Source organism: Spermophilus citellus (assembly GCF_964194105.1).
Source record: "Spermophilus citellus genome assembly, chromosome: 11".
In the NCBI taxonomy this organism is placed as follows: Eukaryota; Metazoa; Chordata; class Mammalia; order Rodentia; family Sciuridae; genus Spermophilus; species Spermophilus citellus.
The window spans coordinates 79,066,410-79,090,903 of NC_138192.1; the positions used below are offsets into that span (position 1 = coordinate 79,066,410).

Sequence of the window (24,494 nt, forward strand, 5' to 3'; positions counted from 1 at the left end):
TGGATCTTTCCAACAGCAGCAGCAGTTTCTACAAAGCTATTTACCTTGTCCAGGTCTTGCAGTTACAGCTGCTCCAGCAGATGGCGGCTCAAACTCCTATCAATTACAATAATGTTATTATAGTGGTCTATCATAATGTGCATCTTATCATAAAATATTAATGATATCACAGTCTTACCTTTGCTTTCTTTGAGTCTGGATCAAACCTTTCGAGAATTAATTTAGCTGTCTTGTAAGTTTCTTTTTCCATGACTTCTTCAAGCTACAAACAAAAATTTCCATAAGCTGTCACATTTTAAAACATCCACACTACAATTTTTAGAAGTTCTATTCAAAAAAATTCAAGTGCTAGTCTTAAAACGAAGGGAGCTAAACCCCCACCCTATTTTTACTTAGATCTAGCACATAAAATATCCAGATAGAATGAAAGACTTCCTGAAAATAATTAAAATCTAGATTTTAAAATGGCTTCTAATCTCTAATATGTTACTTGTATTTAACAGCTTTACTGCAAGGAAATACCAGATATTGCTAATTGTTTACATATAATGAGGAGAATAATTACATGCACCAACTTCAATAATGGAATGCGCAAAAATCTATCAGCCATCATTATTGGAAGTTATTAGACATGACAAGCAAATGACAGGCAATTCCTCAGATTTATTTCCTCAAAGCACTTAATGCTATTAATTTAAAGAAGGTCGTTAGCCAAGAGCTTTACAAAATAAAATCTCTGTGCCAATTAACTGCTGTCAGCATCGATTTTAGATTATTTATTAGCAGAAGCAATTAACTTGCTGCAAATGCAGTGAAAACTTACTAACTGGGAGAACAGCCATGGAATTTACTCAAATGACTTTAAAAGCTAAAACCTTCCCCATCCCCCTATTTTTTCTTTTTTTAGATTCAAACAACTTTAGAAGAAAAAACTGAACACAATTTAAGTAAAAATTATATTGAATTCTATGTTCACAATATAAACTATAATTAAAATAACTTCATTGTTATAAAATATTATTTACAATGTACTCCAATTCTTTAATATCTTAATTAATGCATAGGTTTAATTTTAAAAGCAATCACTAGTATCATTTAAAAGTAATCACTGGTAAAGTATGGCCCAACATCAGAAAAAGTTGAGCTTTAGTTCAAGAATTCTTGAAATAAAATCTTAAAACACACTAAGTGTTAATTGTCCTATCCAATATTCTTCATCTTTGATTCATGACAAATATGCCAGTTATCTTACACTTCACATTGACTGGTCAAATTAAGAGTGCATCCAAAAGAATCTTCAACTCAGAGTATTAGGGAACATGTTAAATCATATAAACATATTATAATGATGAAAATAGTACCTGCTTACTCTGATTTTAGTTTGCTGTTGAAATTGATAATGTTTTTACTAATTCAGATTTTAAATCACTTTCTAGTGTCATATAGGAGTATTCCACATCTTTTCTCTTTGTAGTCTCTTCTACTAATCTGTAGCCTACTGAATATTCAAACACCAGCAAATATTATTGAGTAATATAAAACTTTAACATTTGAAACTAGGACTAGTAAAGTTAACAGACCTACACAGAATCATATGCTGAAATCACCAATTTATAAATTTCTTTTTGCTTCCAAATTTCTTTCAAGAAATATCATTCATAGGATTTACTTAAATTTTATCATGAATATAAACTTATAAATAGTTATTTGCAAGAATGACTATTAGGAAGAGACAGGGCCATAAAAGCCAGACTAACCACTAAATTGTGCTACTTCTCCTTGACATGCTTCTGTTCTACACCCAAAAAATTTAACATTAACCTGCAGCATTTCTTGCTCTTGCTTTTAAATGACATTTGTGGATTCCTTTGAACAAGTAATATCTGTATTTAACTGATAAAACTTTAATGTCAAAAATTATAACATTTTCCCCACATTCCCAATTTCTTAAATGATTTTTCTCAAAATTCACAACATAAATTTCCTGACAAATGCCAGAGAGGAATTATTTTGGAAAAAGCATAGAACATTCATGAAATCACTTAAAGAGGTTAATTCTGAGTTATGCATTGATGGATCTTGACTTTGAATTGTTTTGTAGGAATAATCATGGATACAGAAGGATTATATATTGCATAGATTACTTAGTGATTAAAAAGGAAAAAACAAAAATTTTTAAAGAACCACCAAACATGTGAGCAGCAAAATGTACAGACCCAGACTTGGGAACTTTTTAGATAACTAAAGATTAATTCCTAGCCTTATTTTCATTAGTAATAAATACTAACATTAAGTTCTTAAACTTTAAGACATAGAAATATTACTCATTTTTCTAAGTAATTTAACTTTTTAATCAACTGACCATTCATATTCATCATTACAAATTATACTTTCATAAATTTCAAATATCATTAACAAATCTACTCAGATTAAAAAAAACTTCATCCCTTAGGAAATCGCCTTTAATAAAGTATCAAGTAACAATGTAAACTCATTAATTTTATTAATGAAAGAGAAGGATTGGGACTTTGATAATTTTAGACCGTTATTTTTTAATATATATTTTTGAATATCTTTATTTATTTTTATGTGGTGCTAAGGATCAAACCCAGTGTTTCACAAGTGTGAGGCAAGCGCTCTACCACTGACCCCCAGCCCCAGCCCCAATAAGTTATTTTTCCTGCAGGTATTTCAACAATAGAAGTATATTTAAAACCATAAGTATAGCATTTAAACTAAATATCCATAAGCAAAAATCAGTTTTGATTATGTTTAGCTTTTGCTCAAAAACAATGTCCTTCTTTTGCCTCTCACTGCTAGCTTGATCACTGGTTTGCTAATTTAACCTTAACACCTATTGTTCCAAAGTGTAAAGAAAGCTACACCAACAAAGCATCTCTGTTCCAGGCTTGAGCAGTAATGACCGGGAGATTAGCACCCAATAGAGCAGTATTATAACCAATAGTCAAGTAAGTCAATGCAAATTATGCTCTCTTATTAATACAGTGAGTTAGATTCAATCTATTTTTTAGTCATACTGCAAAAGAAATGCCATACTGAAGTATTCTATAATGTTAAAGCTTCTATAATCATTTAAATATACAGAGCTACTGAACCCTGAATTTCCCAACTGTTGTCAGACTGTATCTTTTATGCCATGATTCCTTCAAGGGCTATTAAAGAAGTAGAACATAGCTTGGCTTGCCCTTTCACAGACTCCTGTATGTCAGCCTGTTACTCTTAAAGAGATTTCTGCCAATCACATGTTCTTCAAAATTGTGTTTTCTGATCATGTGATACTACTGACATTGGGCTGTTTCTCATCTACTAAAACATTTTCTCTCTCTCTCTCTCTCTCTCTCTCTCTCTCTCTCTCTCTCTCTCTCTTTCTTTTCCTAGAGTAGTTTTCCCTTACCCACAAAGGATATGTTCTAAGACTCCTAGTGAATGTCTGAAATTTCAAAGAATATTGTACTCTACCTGTGCCCTATATACATATATAACTATGATAAAGTTAATTAATTTGTTAATACATACTTCTATAATTTACTGTAGGACTATCAAAACTATCAATACAATTGATAAGCAGCTTATAAAACATTTAAAAGAATCAAACAAACAGATAAGGAATCCCTTCAGTATTAATCCCTTCAGTATTAATCCCTTCAGTGTTAAAATTACTTAATATTTAAATTACTTAAAATACTCAACTAGTGTCTTTTATTACCTATTCACATGGATTGAAACTTCTGACACCATGAGCCAAAATAAAACTTTCCTCCTTCTAAATTGGTTATTTCAGTATTTTGCCATAATGATGGAAACCTAGTTAACACAACTTGTTACATACTATACAAAAATACATTGAACCAATCATTTATACCTGACTAAATCAGCTTCCATGTAACATGATACTATCATAATTATCACATAATTCAAAAATAATTTTAAAATGGTAGGTGAAATCACCAAGCCAAATACCAAAAACAATTCATTATTAGAGACTATTCTAAATCACCTTCTAAATACCAACAGCCCTTCTTCTTACTCTGGGCCCTCTTTCTTAAATCACAAAGGAGGTATTTAACTGACTACAATAGATGTCCATGTGATCAGCACTGCTATTAGAAAGTAGAAAATGCTTTAAAAAAATTTTTTTTCTTTTTCTCTCCCCCCCGCCCTTAATTTAGACATTTCATGTTGAACTTGTCTCTTACAACCAATCTTGATTCTGTCTCTTGACCTTATGGTGTTAAGAAAATTGAAGAACTAACATATATAGCTACTTAGTACATTTTAAGCTATAATAAACTATCTGGACAGCTACCTCTTTACCTTCTCTGCCTCATTTAGTTCTTCAATATGATTTATTTACTTACATCTCAGCTTCCAAGTGACAGATTCTGAGAATCTCAAAAGTCCATCCAACTATAGAAAATATTTGTAATTTAACTTCATCATTAAAATGCTATCTAAAAGCATACTTGTTCCTTGGAGAGTCATTAAGTTATAACATATAAACATCAATTATCCAGTTCTAACTTATTAGTTTATATAAATTAACTTTAAATAAAAATTAACTTACTATTTTTTTCTTCTGGGATTTTAAATCATCCAGGGCTTCATCTAGAAAACAAGATTTATATCAAAGTTAAATTAGATATTAAGATACTTAGATATGAGGGAAATGTCAAATAATATATTAAGTAATAACAAGAACATTTTCCCATTTTAAGATTTCTCTTTATCTACCTAATGTGTAGAGACAAAAATTACCTCAGCCTTTACCCATACATATTTCATATTTTTGCCTACATTATAAATTACAAGCCACTTAGGGGGGAAAAAAAATCAATGGACTTTATGTAGCAAGAAACACCTTTTCAAATTTAAAATGATGTACAAATTATATTTAAATGTTTTCTGAAATACACTATCATTTCTCTTTCAATATTCTATCCATATTAATTTATAAAATACCAAATATTTTTCAAACATTGATAATAAAAATACTTTTTTCATGAGGAAATGTGTATAATAGATTTTTAACAGTTAGTCAATCTTCAAGATGCTGGGCATTAATGAAGAAAATCTTCAATAAAAAAAATTTTTTTTTTCCTGGTAAGGGAACTAAACCCAGAGCCTAACATGTGCTAGGCAAATGTCTACAACTAAGATACCTCCCCAGCTCCGCTCCCACCCCAACCTTTTTTTTTTTTTTTCTTTTTGAGGCAGGCTTTTAATAAGTTACATGGGCTGGCCTTGAATTTGAATCCTTCAGTTGTATCCTCCTGAGTAGCTAGGATTACAGGCATGTGATACCAAGCCCTGCTTTGTAAATTTTTATTACTATGCTTGAGGAGGGACTGAAAGGAATACTAATAACTTCTCAAAATTAAACATTTTAAGATATGCCTACTTATTTAGATTGGCATGATGGAACATAAGAATCATTTCAAAGATACTTATGTCTGTTTAACAAATTAATTTTCCAACGTGATACAGAAGGCATCACAATACCAGAGCTACGGTAACAAAAACAGCATGGCATTGGCACCAAGAAAACCAATGGAACAGAAGACACAGAAACATAACTACAGTTATCTTATACTAGACAAAGGCACCATACACATACATTGAAGATAGCCTCTTTAACAAATGGTGCTGGGGAAACTGAAAATATGTAGCAGAATGAAATTTAACACCTATCTCTCACAAAATTCAACTCAAAGTGGATCAAGGATCTGGACATTAGATCAGAGACCCTGCACCTACTAGAAGAGAAAGTAGGCCCAACACTCCCTCATGTTAGCCTAGGAACCAACTTCCTCAACAAGACTTCTAAAACGCAAGAAGTAAAATCAAGAATCAATAAATGGGATGGATTCAAACTAAAAAGACTCTTCACAGTAAAGAAATCAATCAAGAAAGTGAACAGATAGCCTATAGAATGGGAGAAAATCTTTGCCACCTATGTCTCAAATACACATTAATCTCCAGGATATACAAAGAACTTCAAAAACTTAATAACAACAACAAATCAAATAACCCAATTGATAAATGGGCAGAGCTGAGAGCAGTGGCGCACATCTGGAATCCCAGCAGCTCAGGAGATTGAGGCAGGTGGATCACGAGTTCAAAGACAGCCTCAGCAATGGCAAGGTGCTTAGCAACTCAGTGAGACCCTGTCTCTAAATAAAATACAAAAATAGTGCTGAGGATGTGACTCAGTGGTTGAGTGCCCCTGAGTTCAATCCCCAGTACCCATCAATAAATAAATAGGCAAAGGAACTGAACAGACACTTCGCAGAAGAAATACAAATGGTCAACAAATATATGAAGAAAAGTTCAACATCTCTAGCAATTAGAGAAATGCAAATTAAAACCATACTTAGATTCTATGTCACTCCAATCACAATGGTAATTATCAAGAATATAAGTAACAGTAAATTTTGGCAAGTGTATGTGGGGGAAAGGCTCACTCATACATTGCTGGTGGGACTGTAAATTGATGTAATCGCTTTTGAAAGCAGAATAGAGATTCCTTAGAAAACTTGGAATGGAACCACCATTTGACCCAGCTATCCCACTCCTTGACCTATACCCAAAGGACTAAAAATCAGCATACTACATCGATGCAGCCACTGTTTATAGCAGCTCAATTCACCTTAACTACACCTATGGAACCAACCTAGGTGCCCTTCAACAGATGAATGAATAAAGAAAATGTGATATGTGTGTGTGTATATTAATATACATATATACAGACACAATATATATATGTATACACACATATATACACACATACATATGTATACACACACACACACACACACACACACACACACAAAACAGAATACTACTCAAGCCATAAAGAAGAATAAAATTATGGCATTTGTCAGTATATGAATGAAACTAGAGAATATCATGTTAAGTGAAATAAGCCAATCCCAAAAATCCAAAGGCTAAATGTTCTCTCTGATATGTGGATGCTAATATATAACAAGGTAGGGAGAGGAAAGAATAGAAGTTCATTGGATTAGACAAAAGGAATGAAGGGAAGGGAGGGGGATGGATATAAGAAAGACAGTGGAATGAATTGGACATAACTTTCTTATGTTCACGTATGAATAAATGACCAGTGAAACTCTATATCGTGTACAACCGCAAGAATGGGATCCTAATTAGAATACGTTATACTCTGTGTATGTATGTCAAAATACACTCTATTGTCATGTATATCTAACAAGAATAAAAAAATTTTTAAAACAAATTATTTTCCAGTTTTTCCTCTAGAAATATTTAACATGTATAAATAGGAATACTACCCCATATGAAAGAAAAGTTATGACAGGACCTAAGTAATTGTTTCTAATTTCTAATTAAATGTATAAATATAATTATTATCTCTTCACTGAAATTTTGGGTAGCAAACACCTAAATAACTCAAAGTATGTTAAAATTCAAAGAAACACAAACATATAAAAAGATGGTTTTATTACATAATTTTTTCAAAATATATTCATGCCCTAACAGATGTTACTAAAGGGAAAAAAATCTGCTGATATCTTTACATAGAATATCAATTTTTAGTTAGATAAGAGCAACCCAAGTATCAATCCTTTAATCTAGGGGTCAGCAAACATTTTCCATAAAAGTCCTGACAGTACATATTTTAGCCTGTATGCACCAAAAGGCAAAATTGTGTCAGTACTTTTAAAGCAAAAAAGACAAGGAAAAAAAATCCACAAATATCTTAACAACAACACTCAAATATTTTCCTAGTATATTTGAGTTTATTTATTTATTTATTTATTTTGTAATACAGGACTATCAATGTAAGAGCAGAATTTTGAAATGTGGGATGACAACCTTTCACTGAATTGAGGTTCAAAGTCAATGTTCTCTATCATCATAATTGATTACATATGTTGACCCCTTACTGCTGATCTATAATGAGATTTTATAAATTTAATTTTTAAAAATGATTTTTCATGGAAATGAAGGGAGACCCTCATTGCTATACAAAATTACATATAAGAGGTTGTGAGGGGAATGGGAAAATAAACAAGGAGAGAAATGAATTACAGTAGATGGGGTAGAGAGAGAAGATGGGAGGGGAGGGGAGGGGGGATAGTAGGGGATAGGAAAGGTAGCAGAATACAACAATTACTAATAGGGCATTATGTAAAATTGTGGATGTGTAACCAACGTGATTCTGCAATCTGCATTTGGGGTAAAATTGGGGGTTCATAACCCACTTCAATCTAATGTATGAAATATGATATGTCAAGAGCTTTGTAATGTTGTGAACAACCAATTAAAAAAAAAAGAATATTCTTAAAAAAAATAAAAATAAAAAAATAAAAATGATTTTTCACATAGCTAGGTATTGCCAAATATTGATATCAATCCATGAACATATGATCTTAATTGAGCATATTCATCATACAGAATGCATTTATAAAAGTTTATTACACTCAATATTTGTCTTTTAGCACATCATCACACTACAAATTAATGACTTCCAATCAAAGACTAGCAGAAGCTCAACTATACAATTAAATGGATTTATAAATATGGAAATTTCCTTTACACTTTCATTGAGATCTGAAAAACACCATTTGAACTATAGTTTGAGCTTAGATAATATATCTGCTATAAATATGTATGGAAATATAGAACCTGCTTCTGTTTTTACCTTTTCATAGCATTTTTTTAAAGTTACTTTTTTTCATTACAATGTTATTACTTTCTAAGTGACTTAGCTCAGCACACGTTTTGCATGTATGAATTGTCTTGCCTTGCAATCTTAGGATGAATTCATTAAGAACCATTATCAACCTGAGCATGATGGGATATGCCTGCAGTCCCAACTACTAGGGATGCTGAAGCAGGATTCAAGTTCAAGGCCAGCCTGTGCAACTTGGAAGACTCTGTCTCAAAACAGAATAAAAAGGGCTGGGGTTGTAGCTCAGCAGTAGAATGCTTGCTTAACATGTTACTATGGTTTGGAAGTGAGGTGTCCCCCAAAAGCTCATGTGTGAGACAATGCAAGAAGGTTCAGAGGAGAAATAATTAGGTTGTAAGAGTCTTAACCCAATCTGTGAATTAATCCCCTAATAGGGATTAACTGAGTGGTAAGTGAAAGTAGTAAGGTGGGGCTGGAGGAGGCTTTGGGGTATATGTTTGTATCTGGCCAGTGGAGCTCTCTGATTCATGATCATGATGTGAGCTGCTTCCCTCTGCCACACTGTCCTCCCATTATGTTCAGCCTCACCTAGAGCCCCAAGGAATTATTTAACAAATAAACTACTGTAACACAATGACTGATTCTAATAGGTTCTACAAAGTAATACAATGAAAACACACAGAATTTAAACACCTTACAGTTTTGTGAGTCTTGCAAATTTGTCCAGCTAAGCTTTTTTCTTCTTCATACATATTTTTACCACCAATAGTTGTAACACATCTTGGCAGATTCCACTTTAGATTGAATTAAATTATTGTCTTCTTAATTTCTTTGAAAATATTCTCACTTGAAGTTGGTCCACACAGATTTTAGAAGCCACTTCAAACTCAGAGTTGACTCCTCAAATAAGTTATAATTGAGCAGTATCAGTAATATCTGTCAACTCATAAAGAGCCAAGGAAGATCACTTGAAATCATTTGCCTCATTTTTTAATCAACTATTCACATGGTTCCCAATTTTCTCAAATTCTCCCAGCAACTGTTCTTGCAGAAAGGCTACTAGTCTTAGGTAGATTTCCTCAGAACACATTTCTTCTGCTGCTGCAATCAAACCAATATAATTAACTCACCATCAGTAAATGGCTTTCCATGCTTCAGAAACAAGCCACTTAGAAACTTACTTTGACTAAAACCATAGTTTCACTTTTTTATGAAGAAATTCTGCTATAATGAGATACTCCATTTTTAATTTTCTAACATTTATGACCATTGCTTTTCTGTGAGTTGAGAATGGCATGATGGGTACTTAGTATGGTAGTACCAATACATGCTGCATTCTTTTAGCACAACTATAATGCCTTTGTATTTTGATAACAGGCCATATTCCATTGTGTCCTAAAAGTATATGGTGAATATGTATGAGTAATAAAAATAAATAAAATTGTCATAGTACACCAAATACGTGTTGCACTTAACATACTGTCAAGTTATAAATGCACCACTGTGATTTGTCATGGAATAACCTGAAATAAGATATGACTTGTCCTACAACAGTTTTATAATGTGATAAGAACTACATGAACAGCCTAACAAAATTATTCAATTATGCCACTATAGAATGAATGCAGTTATATAAACAACACATACATGAATGACATGGTTATGTTCCAATAAAAACAAAAATTTGAATTTCATAAAATTATATCACTATCACAAAATATTATGGTTCTTTTTAATTATTCTGAAGATTTTAAAATATAAAAATCATTCTTAGATCACAAGCTATACACAGTGGTGGACAGGACTTGACTCACAGGCTGTAATTTTGCCATCCCCTGTTTTAATCTATAACGGTTTCAACTAACTAAATCTAATAGAGAACAATAAACAAGGATACAACTAATAACTTCAGAATTTTTAAAATATACCATGTACCTGACTATGCTTTTAAAAAACGTAAGAATGTAAGAAAATCTTTTATAAATCTGTATTAAGTGTACATGCAATGCCTATTCCAACAACTTAGTAAGGTTTCAAAAAATAAAAAGGACCTCTGAGATAAATTTTGAAGCAAAAAAAATATATGTATGTGTAATCCTTTTATATAATAACCATGTCCAGATTTCCCTGTTTATAAGTTAAAATATTCAAACATGTAATTTCCTTAAAGAAGTATTCTTGAGGATTCTTTAGAAATAAGGTTTTTATATCATTTACTATTTTGTTATTCCTGGAAGTCAGAGAATATTTGTTTTAAGCATCTTCCTACCCTCTCACCATCTACTACAACACTAAATATCACTGAAAGCAGTATTATAAGATTAATTTCCTTAATCTGATAAAGTTGTCAGTATTTTAAAACACCAGAGTAAATATCATAATTAATGATAAAGTGTTAAAGGCATTTCCACTGAAATCCAGGAACAAGATAAAGACAGCTGCAATTTACATTTCAAATCAATATTGTATTGGGTCCTAACTTACTTAGTACAAAAAATTAAAAGAATAAAGATTGAAAAATAAGAATCAGCTCACATCTGTATAACACCTTGCAATTTTTATATGCTTTCACATAGTTATATTTTACACTAGTAATAGTCCTGCCAAAATCAATATTTCTGTTCCCATTTTATAAATTAGGAAACTGAGGTTCAGAAATATGTTTGCAGAGCAGAAGGTGACCAGTATAAACAAAGCAAAAGTGAAAAAAAAAAGGAAAGTGAAAGAACATAAAGTCAGAAAAAAGAATATAAATCATAAAGTCAGGGGAAGAATTCAGATTTTATCCCAGTTACAACCAAAAAGCCACAGAGACCTTTAAGCAAAAGAAAGACAAGATTTGCTTTATACCTTAAAAATAGACTAAGGGCCAGGCACAGTAGTGTACACCTGTAATCCTAGATACTCAGGAAGATGAGGCTGGAGGATCACAAGTTCAAAGCCAGCTTGGGCAACTTAGCTAGATCCTGTTTCAAAAATAAATTTTAAAAGGGGCATGGAAGTAGAAAAGATGGTGGAATGAGATGGACATCATTACTCTAGGAAAAATGTTTGAAGAAACTAATGTTGTGACTCTACTTTGTCTATAACCAGAGAAATGAAAAATTGTGCTCCATTTGTATACTATGAATTGAAATCCATTCTGCTATCATGTATAACAAATTTAAATAAATAAATATTTTTTTAAAAAAAGAAAGAACTTTAAAAGGGGCTGGGCATGTAACTCAGTAGCAGAGCACAGGCCAGGCATGTGCAAGGCCCTGTATTCAATCCCAATTGGGAAAAAAAAAAATAGTAAAGATGCCACTGCAGTAATAGAAGGTAGCGATGACAATGGCTTAAAGTAGAACTGTAGTAGTAGAAAAGATGAGAATTGGTCAGATTCAAGATAATTTTGGAGGTAAAGATGATGTAACCTGCTAGTAAATAAATGAATGTGAAAGAAAAATGAAGAGCATGACTCCCATATTTTTGATCTTATGATAATTTTATGTGTTTATTGGCTGAGCTATAGGGTGTACAGATGTTTGGTCAAACACAATTCTAGATATCTGTGAGAGTGTTCTGAAGCAAGATTAACATCTGGGAGACTTTGTAAAGCAAATTGTCTTCCTTAAAATGAGATGTTCTTCATTCAGTCAGTTGAAGGCTTAAATAAAACAAAAAGGATGATCCTCCCTAAGTAAAGAGGAACTCCATATGCTTAGTTACCTTGAATTGGGAAATCTATCTCTTCCTGCCTTCAGACTTAAACTGAAACTTTGGCTCTTCCTGGTCTCAAACCTGCCAGCTTGCAGCCTATAACTTACATCATTGTACTCTTGATTCTCAGACTTAGAATGGAACTAAACCATTTGTTTTCCTGGATATTCAGCTTGCTAACTAAAAATCTTAGAACTTCAGCCTCCATAATCACATGAGGCAATTCCTTATTTTAGTAGGTAGGTAGGTAGGCAGGCAGGCAGGCAGGCAGAGAGACAGACAGACTCTATTGATTCTGTTAGTGTGGAGAACCTAATTAATGGATAGAAATGGGGACAGGAAGGAGCACATATGGGAGAGTGGGAGTAAAGGGGAGAAGCTATAATAATTCTGTTTTGGCTATGTTAAGTATGAGACGCCTACCAGACTCCCAAGTAAAAATGTCAATTAAACAGCTAGGTACATAAGCCTTCAGACTGAACCACAGACGTAGATTTAAATCTATGGAAGTGGATAAAATCACCTAGAGATGCACTGTCCAATATAATACCCACTAGCCAATGGGGCTATTTAAACTGATTGAAACTAAAACTTAAAATCAAATTCTACGGTTGCATTAGCCACACAATTCAAGAAAAATAACTAGCAGATACCATATTGAACAGTAAAAACAGATTACTTTTATATTATAGAATGTTCTATTGGACAGCATGTATCTAAACAAATTACCAAAAGAAAAAAACCAAACATAGAATTTTAGTAGAGGAGACACATACAAGCAAATAATACTGAGAAGGAAATCACCAGTGAAGTGTCAAAGAAGCTTAAAGATACAAATGCTTTAAGAATAGAGAAGATAACTGAATTAATTCAAATGCTATTAAGATATCAAGTTGAATGAGAAAAGAGAACCAACAACTAGCTTTGACAAGAAACAGATCATTAATGACCTTGAAATAAGCCACTGCAGTAAAAAGTGGTGGAAGCAAAACCTAAACAAAATAGGTTGAGAAGGAATACGTGTGGGGGAAAAGAGCTACCAAAAATAGACAACTGTTTAAGAAAGTTTATTTTGAAAGAGAGAAATAGGTGGTAGTTTAAAATGAATACGGGGTCAGGACAGTTCCCCTACTTCCTACGGGTGTACTAAGGCAAGATTGTCAGTAGGAATGATCCAATAGAAAAAAAGTGAATTTACTAAGGAACTAAAATAGAACCAATGTGGGTTGTATATTTGATATCTGCAATCTATTTAAAATGAGTCTGGTCAGTATGTTGTAGATTGGTAAACACTGTTTAAATACATTTAAGTACTCTATCATATCAAAATAGCTAAACTTGTTAGGAAAATCAATTTCCTCTAACAAGTTTAGCTATTCTGATATGATAGAGTACTTAAATGTATTTAAACAGTGTTTACCAATCATTGATTAAGCATATAATTATATTTAAACAGAATGTGGTTTGCCAGACAAATAGGATGAGGAAAGGGGCAAAAGAGTCAAGTATGTCTGGGAAAGAAAAAAAAATGGTCATTTGGGTTATACCACAGGCCCTAAACTGAGAAGAGAGATCATGAGCAAGGAAGGCAGTTTGAAAGTCTTACATTTGTACAAACCTTACATGGATCATAGGTCAAACCCACAAAATATTTTTCACAGCAAATAATATTTATGAAACAATCAGAAATTTAATATTTTTATATTTGACATTTTATGATATTTAAGAATTAAGTATGATAATGCATTGAGTTTAATATTTTTTATGAGTCCATTGTAGACAGCTATATCAGGAACATACTTCAAAATAAACAGGTGGTTTGGGAATGGGGATATGACTCAGTGGTAAAGCGCTTGCCTGGCATGCATGAGTCCCTGGGTTCAAATCCCCAAGCACCAAAAAAGTAATAATAATAGTACAGGAGAAGAAGTTGGTAAAGATAAAAAAGAAATAAGATAAACCATGTGTTGATAACTGTTTAGGATGAGTTATAGGTATACGAGGGTTCACGATATTATTCAGTGCATTTTTATATAGTGAAAAGTTAAAATAAAAAAGACAAAAAGCACATCATACAGAAAGTTAACTTAAAATGAAATGTATATCTCTAGTTACTTATAATTCATACATTTGAGACTGAAAAATCTTTAAAACTTAACATGTGTATAGAACTTTTCAGAAGCAGATTTTATCACTCTTTGTATATTTCAATTAAAACAAAAGTCAAGGGACTGTGAGGTGAAAGAGAGTGGTGTAATTGACAGAACAAGTCAAAAGATATAGAGTATAATTTACTCTATACCAATGTTTCCTATAAAGATGAATTTAGTAAATATGTCTCAATTTAAATAAATGTTTTATTTATTAAAATTTCTGAATAAGAAATAATACAGGGCTGGGTTTGTATGGCTTAGCAGTAGCATGCTCGCCTAGCATGTGCGAGGCCCTGGGTTCGATCCTCAGCACCACATAAAAATAAATAAATAAAATAAAGGTATTGTGTCCAACGACAAATAAAAAATAAATATTTTTTAAAAAAGAAATAATGTAAATTATATCACAATATATCATATATAGTATTCATCCTAGCATCCTTATACTTACAAAATAAATATTCATAAAATTCACTCTATCTCTCCTTTGTTAGATCCTATATATTTACATGTTTTTACACATATTTTCACAAGCACATTCTTATGTATATTCATATTTTCTCATATTAATCTTAACTATTGAACCACAATCCTAGCTCAGTACAAAATTTGATTAACTTTTCCATATCTCTACAACAAAACCTAATGTGAATTAAATCCATGTACCTGAGTAGGAATTTTAGTGTATTCTGAATTCTGTTTTATATATTCACTGTTAAATTTGCATACATAACACAATGTATCATATATAGGATTCATTCATGTGTCCCCATATTTACAAAATATGTATTAATATGATTCACATTTTAATCTTCCCTGTTTCATATTTTGTATATTTCTGTGTTTTCAAAAGTACTTTCTTATGAATATTCATATTTCCCCATGTTAATCTTAGTTATCTAACCCTAACCTTAGCTCAGTACAAAATTTGATATTACCCTTTCCATACTTTTAAACCCAAACATAATGTGACTTAAATAAATGCATATGAATTTTAAAGTGTATTTTGAATTCTGTTTTCAACTTTCAATATTATGTTTGCATACAAAAAAGAAAAAACACAAATTAATAACAGAACCATCCAGATCATTCATAACCTTGTTCATGTTTTATAGCAAAAATTCTTCAATATTTACCACATCAACATTTCAATATATCATTTCACAACCCGCCTTAAAAACCTACATAACAGGGTTTTTTTCGGTAATAAAAACTTGGAATTTAAACTTACTATTTCTTTCTGTTCTCTTGGAAAAGAAGAAAATAAGTACTGTTCTTATGCTCCAGATGCTAAAGGGAAAGCAAAATTCAGAAACAAAAATCATTAGGGTAGGTGAATTATAAACCATATAAAATAAAAACATCTATTTCCACAGTTACATATATTATTTCCCTTTTTAAATTGAAAATCAGAAGTACTGCTTTCTGTCATGTAACATCAGAAACATATCTTTACTTTAAAAGGAGGGGGGTCTCAGCCTGAAACCCATGGACTTTTAAAAGGGCCCCTGAATTGCAAAATTTCATTGGTGTGCCTGAATACAATTCTCTAGAGAAATCATTGCTTTCATCAATTTAAAAGGGGTCCATGAACCCCCTAAAAGAATAAGAACAATATTATAAAATCTTCTTACCAAGTATCAATTGCAAAATATTTTCTTTTTATCATGTATTAGGGCAAGAATGTTTTGCTTTTACAAATTTAACAGCATTATATTATTGTAAGTTGCTACTCCTTTCTTACTATTTAACACTGAACAAATCTTCTCTATTCAATAGAGTAAGCTATATGGGGAAAGAAACACACACAAAACAAAAAACCTTACCTTCAAATAAATACTTGCTAAGAAATCTTGCTAAATACCTCCTTCTAAAGATGTTGTAAGAATAATTCTTTAGGCCTTGCATTAGTGTAAGACATCAAGTGATATTAAAAGAATTAAAAGAAACTCAAAAAATAATCCTAATCATAAACTAGTCAAGGTCCTCTATTAAATTCAACATAAATACAGCAAAAAAACATTGTTCTCTATAGAACGTGGCAGAAATATACAAACATTACTTGTTTTAAATAAAAATACATTATTACATCTGGATATAAATTCAGAATATAAGTATGAAAATTATATTATTATATAATTATATTATCCATTCTAAAATACAGCATTATTATTTTGGGGAGTATTATGGTTTAGATATGAGATGTCCCTGCTAAAAGCCATTGTGTGAGACAATGAAAGAAAGTTTAGATGTGAACGATAGGTTATGAGAGCCTTAACCTAATCATTGGATTTATAATCTTCTGATAGGAATTAACTGGTAACCCTAAGCAAGCAGGGTATGACTGGAGGAGGTGGATCCCTGGGGTTTTGCCTTTGGGGTATATACTTTATTCCTGTTGAGTGGAGCGCTTGAGTGTGCACACACTAAGCTCTCTCACTCTCCTCTTCCTGGTGCCATGTTCCCAGCTGCTTTCCTCTGCCACACCCTTCTACCATGATGTTCTGCCTCACCTCAAGCCCCAAGGAATGGGGCTGGCCTTCTATTGACTGAGACCTCTGAAACTGTGAGCCCCAAAATAAGTGTTTCCTCCATTAAAGTTGTTCTCATGAGGTCTCTGGGTCATAGCAGTGAAAAAAATGGCTAAAACAGGGAGTCAGCCTGCAAGGCAGCCACCACTGATCTCTGTTCTCCTTGTGTCCAGATTTTAGTGTAGTCTTCTCCCACCAAACCTGGTCTGTGTGACCAATAGCATATGGCAGAGGAAATAGTATGCCACTTCGAGATAAATTTGTAAGAATCTGTAACTTCCATATGAAGCCTCCTCTTTCATTTGTCTTGCTCTTTCTTGGATTACTTGCTGTAATAAAGGTCAGTTACCATGACATGAGAATAGTCAGGAAAGCTGGATACAGTGGCATACACCCGATATCCCAGGTACTCAGGAGGCTGAGGCAGGAGGATCCCAAGATGGAGGCCAAACTTGGCAATTTAGCGAGAGCCTGTCTCAAAATTAAAAATAAAAAGACCAGGTATGTAGCTCAATAGAGAGCACCTTGGATTCAATCCCTAGTACCACAAAAAGGGGGTGGGATGGGGGCAGAATCAAGGAAGTCTATGGAAAAGCCTGTATGGTGAAGAACAAAAGTGTGGTAAACATCCAGCAAAGAAACTAAGCCTGCTAACAACTGTGTATATGTGAGAGTTAGAAGCAAACACAGAAAAAATTAGCCAAAATATATAAGACTACACCAGATATTATCTTTGTATTTGGACTCAGAACCCATTTTGGAGATGGCAAAACAACTGACTTTGGCATGATTTAGGATTCTTTGGATATTGCAAAGAAAAATGAACCCAAACACAGACTTACAAGACATGACCTGATGAGAAAAAAAAAAAAAAGATCTCAAAGAAATAGTCAAAACACAGAATAAAGAAAGTCAGGCAGTGGTAATTCACTATGGGAGGGTGGGGGGTGGCAGTATACTAGAGAAAAATAGAGTTACCTTAGATTAGGTAGAGGGAAGTAAAGGGAGGGGATGTAGGGTTAGAAAGGATAGTAGAATGAAACAGACATTATTACTTTATGTATATATATGACTACATGAACAATATGATTCTACAACATGTACACTCAGAAAAATGAGAAATTATATCCCATCTGTGTATGATATATCAAAGTGCATAAATGTATTCTACTGTCATATATAACTAATTAAAACAAATAAAAAACTTAAAATTTTAAATTTAAAAAAAAAAAAAAGTCAGGCAAAAACCAATGCTGATGCTGGCAAAAAGAAACAAAGTGTCTAGCAATATAACTGGAGATTGGATACCCCCAGAAGAAAAATGTGTTCTTCAATGACTTCACCTGCTGTGACTGTGCAGATTAGTTAAACCTTGAGATTACTGCAGCCCCAGTCAACATCTTAACTCCAATTTATGTAAAAACAAATGATTATGAGCCAGAACAACCCAACTATGCTACTCCCAACACTCCTGCCCTTCAGGAACTAAGACATAATAAATGTTTGTTGTTTTAAGCTAAATTCTGAGAGAATTTGTTACACAGCAATAGATAAGATATATTCTGATGATTTACTTTTATGATATGAAAACATCAAGTAAGTAGTTAATTCCTACATAGTACTTGGAAAACTACCTAAACAATAAGAAGAAGAAAAAAAGGACACTAAGCATTCCCCTTACCAAGGGAAAAATAGTTAAAGACAGAAAGGTTAAGCATAACCCTCAAGGTGCCTAAAACAGAAATGTCCCATAAAGTACTATACTCTTATTCATAGAGGATATGTTCCAGGAACTTTAGTGGATATATGAAGCCACATATGTACCAAACTTTATATACACACACCATATTTTTTCCTATATCTTCTATAGTGTTGCCACACAGTACCAGTGTTAATCTTCCATGTTTTATGCCATGGTGCCCCTCCTTTTCAACACCACTCCTGCATTGTAGAGACATTATTAAGTAAAAATATAGGTTACTTGACACAAGGACTATAAATGCCTTGACAACTGCTCTGATAACCAAGAGGACTACAAAATGACTAATGAGCAGGTAGTATATACAACATGGACAAAAAAGATGATTCACATCTGCTTGTACTTTTTTTTTTCAACTTGCTGTAAAATCTACAATTATTTTAAAATTAAAAATTAGTTCAAGGCTGAGGGTGCAGCTCAATGGTAAAGCACTTGCACAGCATGTGTACAGCCCTGAACTCTGTCCCCAGCACTGTAAAAATAAAATGAAATAAAATTCTTTTAAAAGGATGTGTTTACAATAAATATATTAACAGAAATATCTAAACATCAAATAACAAAGAATAAACTTTATAAAATAAAACTAAAAGAAATAAATGGAAAAGTAGAAGTACATTATTATTAGGATATAGGAAATTTATAACATAAGGTACTTCTCATCAATAATACTTTGTACCTGAATAAAGAGAATACATCAAGTGTTTATGAAGCACTCACAAAAATTACCAAAAGCATACCATCAAAAACTAATAAGTTGAAAATAGATATATTACTCAACATTCTCTGAAAGTGATACAATAAAACAAAAATAGTAATTAAGACAAAGAATAAATATAAAAACACATATTTACCACTTGGAAATAACTTAGATTATAATCCCTCTCTAAAAAAACCAAACAAATAAACATAGTATCTACCAAACCTTTTGAAGGGATCATGTCAATATTAAATTGTTTCAGAGCATTAAAGAATAAAGAAAGGTTTTCAGGTGCTTGTTAAAATGATCACAATATTGAAAGTAGAAATTTTTCCTGGAATTCAAAAATGACTTAATATTTAATGTAATCTATTTAACTTCTACTGGATATTCAAATTTATCACTCTTTTTTTTTGTTTCTTTGTTTCCATAGTTTATACTTTTATTAATTATTTTACTATGATAGCTTATTGAAAGTCAACATTTTACTTCTTTTATTATTTGTTCTTTGTATTTTTTTATTTTTTATTAAATTACTTAATTATTCTAATTTGTAAGTTTATCACTCTTAAGTTCTGCCTGCCATAGAGTCCCAGTACATGGACATAATTCTGTCAAGTTCTTTGGCACTGTAACTGGTCTTTATTCCAGTTTTCTATATATTCTTCCTCATTTCCATTTGCAACCTCATTAGAATTCCTTTACCATCCACATTTCTACCAACATTCTGTTCACAACCACTTAAATAATCTCTGTCAAGTTTTGGACTTTCTCCACAGACATTCTCTTCTTTTGAGCCCTCCCTAGAATAGCCCTTAACACTCCATTCATGGCAATATGGGCTTTTTCCATCATTTACTTCAAAACTATTCTGGCTTCTTTCTACCTATTAATAGTTCCAAAGCTGCTTCCATAAATTCCAGTATTTACAATAGCAACAACCTCAATCCTGGTACCAATTTTTTGTCTCGGTCTGTTTTGTGTTGCTATAACAGAATAGCTAAGACAGGATAATTTATAAACAATAGGATTTTATTTCTCATGGTTCTGGGGCCTGGGAAGTCTAAAAACCGTGTAAGATCAAAGCCCTATCCTTAAAGTTTTTCAATTTAACTAAAGATACTAGTGCTTCTATTGAAGTATTTAATTCTACCTTAATCCCCTTGCTCAAATTTTCTCCCTCAAGGCCCCATTTTAAGGAAAAATACATTAAGTCCTCTGGGAAGGTCAACATTTTATGAAAATTAATCTCTGAAATTATAGTGAATGAAATGCCTAAAAATATTATAATTTATTAAAATGAGGTATCCAAGAGTGAAAGTTTATAAGTTTAATTATAGCTCAGTGGCAGAGCTCTTGCCTCTTATGGACAAAGACCTGGGTCCAATCCCCAGCACCACCAGAAAAAAAAGGTAATGGTAGAGATAAAACTTAATGGTTATTCACTTAGATTTTAAAATCAATCAACTCCTAAAGAAATGCACATCTGCCAACATAATGAATAAATACAAAACTAAATATAACCCAATCCTTCCCCCACTATGATTTATCTGACATAAATCTGGCATTTAGATTTTGATTTAAATTTTAGTAAAAGTTGAAAAGATCAGAAATATATAAATATACTATTCAATCTGAAAGGTACAAAAAGAATTATAGAATCACAATAAGTTCTTCCATATCACATTCTGAAGAGAAGATATAGTAAAATTTCAAAATGTATTATGTAGAGTATCAATATTGTACCATAAATGACAGTTTTGGAATAGCTCAGTCCTGATCCATGACCTCTCAAGGAAGACATTTGGGAAAGCAGAAAAGCAGAGACAACTGTCCCATTTTGGAGATAATCAGATTTCTAAGTTGTAAAATGTGAAGAGTAAAGCAATCCATTTCATTGCTTCTTCTGCCTCCAATACTTTAAGTAAATTCTAGTCCAGCTCTCAAAACTACTAACAAAGAAAAAAAAAAATCCAGGGATAAGATTGGTAAATAGCTTATATAATACACAACAGAAAAAGTCTTGTAGTAAGTCTATTTATTACAACATCCACTTTCACGTTATTATATTCTATTTTCTTGCTTTCTTGATTATCATCAGTCAGGAGGACAAGTCTATTCTTTGTTCGATAACTACTCTGTGCTTCCAAAAGTCAAGAGCCTACTGAAATCAAAGCTGCAACAGTTGAAAACAAGGTCACAAATGTGAATGAGCCAAAGTAAGAAATGGCCCTGAAGCTTAACAAGTCAAGAAATTGTAAATACAGGTGACTCACAAGTCAAAGGAACAAAGTAAAATTTTTAAAAAGCTTCACACTCAAAATAGATCAAACTTAAAAAGTTATGTTTTTAAAGAAAATTTTTCTGCTTTTAAAAAACAATTAGGTTTAAGGATGTAGCTCAGTAGTGCTTAATATGCATGACACCATGAGTTAAATCCCAGCACCATTCAAAAATAAATAAATAAATAAATTAGTATGTGATTTATTTGCCAAAAAAAAAAAAATTCTTAACAAAAAAAAAAAAAAAATTCAATACCAGATCCAATGGATCACAACTTGAAGACAGTCATTAGAACTAGCAGAGCAGAGTTCCTAGCAGATATTCTTCTGCAACTGATACAAATCCTTTAGAAATAGAAAATCAATTTCTATATGGAAATGGATGTCAACTAAAATTTTTTCAAAATATTTAAAAATGTTTAAGTCAACTAAACATTTCACACTTACTCCCTTTTTAAATTTATTTTTAATTTCTTTTTATGAAAAAAAAATAGAAAGGAAACAAAGAAAAGGGGTTCAGCATTGTAAAATGCACTAGTATGCCTGAGATTAAAAAACATTTCTAATGGGGCTGGGGATGTGGCTCAAGCGGTAGCGCGCTCGCCTGGCATGCGTGCGGCCCGGGTTCGATCCTCAGCACCACATACCAACAAAGATGTTGTATCCGCCGATAACTAAAAAATAAATATTAAAAAAAAAAAATTCTAAAAATAAAGAAAATAGCAGAGGGGCTGGTGGTGTAGTTCAATGATAGAGAACTTGCCTAAAATGTACGAGGCCAGCATCTAAACAAAAGAAAAGAAGGGAAAATAAACTAGCAGAGACAATTATTCTGTAATATTATGCATGCACTCACTTTTAGCTCTCCTGTTTGAACAGACAAATCTATTTTCAACTTTGTATGAAGAGCAGGAGCTCCAATTTTAAAATATGCCAAGCACTCAAGATGAATTTTTTTCACTATAGCCATCCCAAAGAAAAGCTCCTACCTTCATTAAATCTCAAACCAAATACATGAGTATCTCTTTTTCCTTTACCTCCCATTTACTCCCATCAAATTCCATCAATTTTCCTAAGTGTGGTGGCACACTGTAATCCCAGTGATTTAGGAGGCTGAGGAAGGAGGATCATAAGTTCAAGGCCAGTCTCAGCAATTTAGCAACCCTATCTCAATCAGTCAGTAAACCTCAATAGGCTGGAGGTGCAACTCAATAGAAAACACCCCTGGGTTAAATCCTGGTACCTCCCAAAAAAAGTAAAAAATTCTATTAGTTTTACCTCCAAAATATTTTCAGATGATCTGCTGACTTCCAATATTATGGCAGTCTAATCTATTGTCATCTCTAAACTTCTATAATAGCTTCATAGGTATTTCTACTCTTGTCCTCCCCTTACCCAATCTCCACATGGCAGTATGCATGATTCTCTTTACTGAAATTTCATCATGCTATTCTTCCACAAGCTTCATGTTTCACCTAAAATGAAATTCAAACTCCTAACCTTAACCTTCTATAATCTGGATCCTGCCTAATTTAAACAAGCTCAGTTCAAACTATTTTTCCTTTCCATCATACATTCTAAATATGCCTATCTTTTTGTCCCTCAAATAAGTCATATTTGCTTCAGATTCATAACCTTTGCATTTTCCATTCTCTGTTGAAAACATTTTCCCTGATCTCCTAGACTTTTGTTTTTAGGAAATGAGGAACACAATGATATAAAAATTCAAACACTACCAAAAATTATAGAGAAAGAAATAACTACTTAAAATTCTACCAGCTAGAGAGTATTGCCACTAATATTTTGGAGATAAGCCTTTTCTGTATCTATGGTTGTATGTGTTATTATATGATAAATAATATATAAATAATCCTCATGAATTACAACTTTTTCTTGGTTATTCTTTTGCTTTAGTTCTCAACTCAAATACCACTTTCTTAAAAGGGGTCTTCCAGGACCATCAAAGTAGCCTATTTTATCACATCACCCTGTTTATTTGCTTCATTGCATTTATCTCTCTATGCTTGCTTCTTTGTTTTTCTTTATTTTTGTCTTTTCCACCCCAACAGAATGCAAGCTGCATGAAAGCAAAAATCCTTTTGGGGATAGAGGTACCAATAAGTGCCTTACCACTGAGCTATATCCCCAGTCATTCATTCATTCATTCATTCATTCATTTATTTATTTATGTATTTATTTATTTATTTATTTGAGACAAGGTCTTACTCACTAAATTGCTGAGGCTGACCTCAAAATTTCAATCCTCCAGCCTCAGCCTCCCAAGATCCTAGGATTACAAACTTGCAAAACCGCACCCACCCAGCAAAAGCAAAATTCTTATTACTATTTTCTCCATCATCAGGATCTAGTCCAATACCTTACACATTGCGGATATCTAATATTTAAGGAATAAAGAGATGATGGTTTTGTTTAACATTTATAAGCTATCAAATAATAAATTTATATCTCCCATTCAAACTTATCTCCTAAACTTCATACTCATTTAAAACTTGTCAACTCCATATGGAAAATATGTAGTATTTTAGTCTCAGTGGATCACCAAACATGTTCCTTCTCATGTTGTTTCCTATTTAGATGAGTAACATACATCAACCAAATTTCTCAAGCCATAAACTCGAGTTTTATCCTTGATATAATCCATCCCATATCCCACCAGT

The 24,494-nt window shown here is 32.4% G+C and overlaps 1 protein-coding gene across 5 annotated transcripts in view; it reads right to left on the reverse strand.

The window, feature by feature from the left end:
- Positions 1 to 24,494, reverse strand: part of LNPK (lunapark, ER junction formation factor) — a 78,360-nt gene that overhangs the window by 42,528 nt on the left and 11,338 nt on the right. For 4 of the 5 annotated variants that reach the window (XM_081261921.1, XM_081261919.1, XM_081261920.1 and 1 more), the window contains exons 5-8: positions 15,779 to 15,837; positions 4,586 to 4,626; positions 179 to 262; positions 45 to 96 (exon numbers count right to left, since the gene is read on the reverse strand). In XM_081261921.1, coding sequence (XP_081118047.1) covers positions 45 to 96; positions 179 to 262; positions 4,586 to 4,626; positions 15,779 to 15,837 — 236 coding nt within the window. The remainder of the gene's footprint in view (positions 1 to 44; positions 97 to 178; positions 263 to 4,585; positions 4,627 to 15,778; positions 15,838 to 24,494) is intronic. The other variant, XM_081261923.1, reaches the window with a different exon arrangement.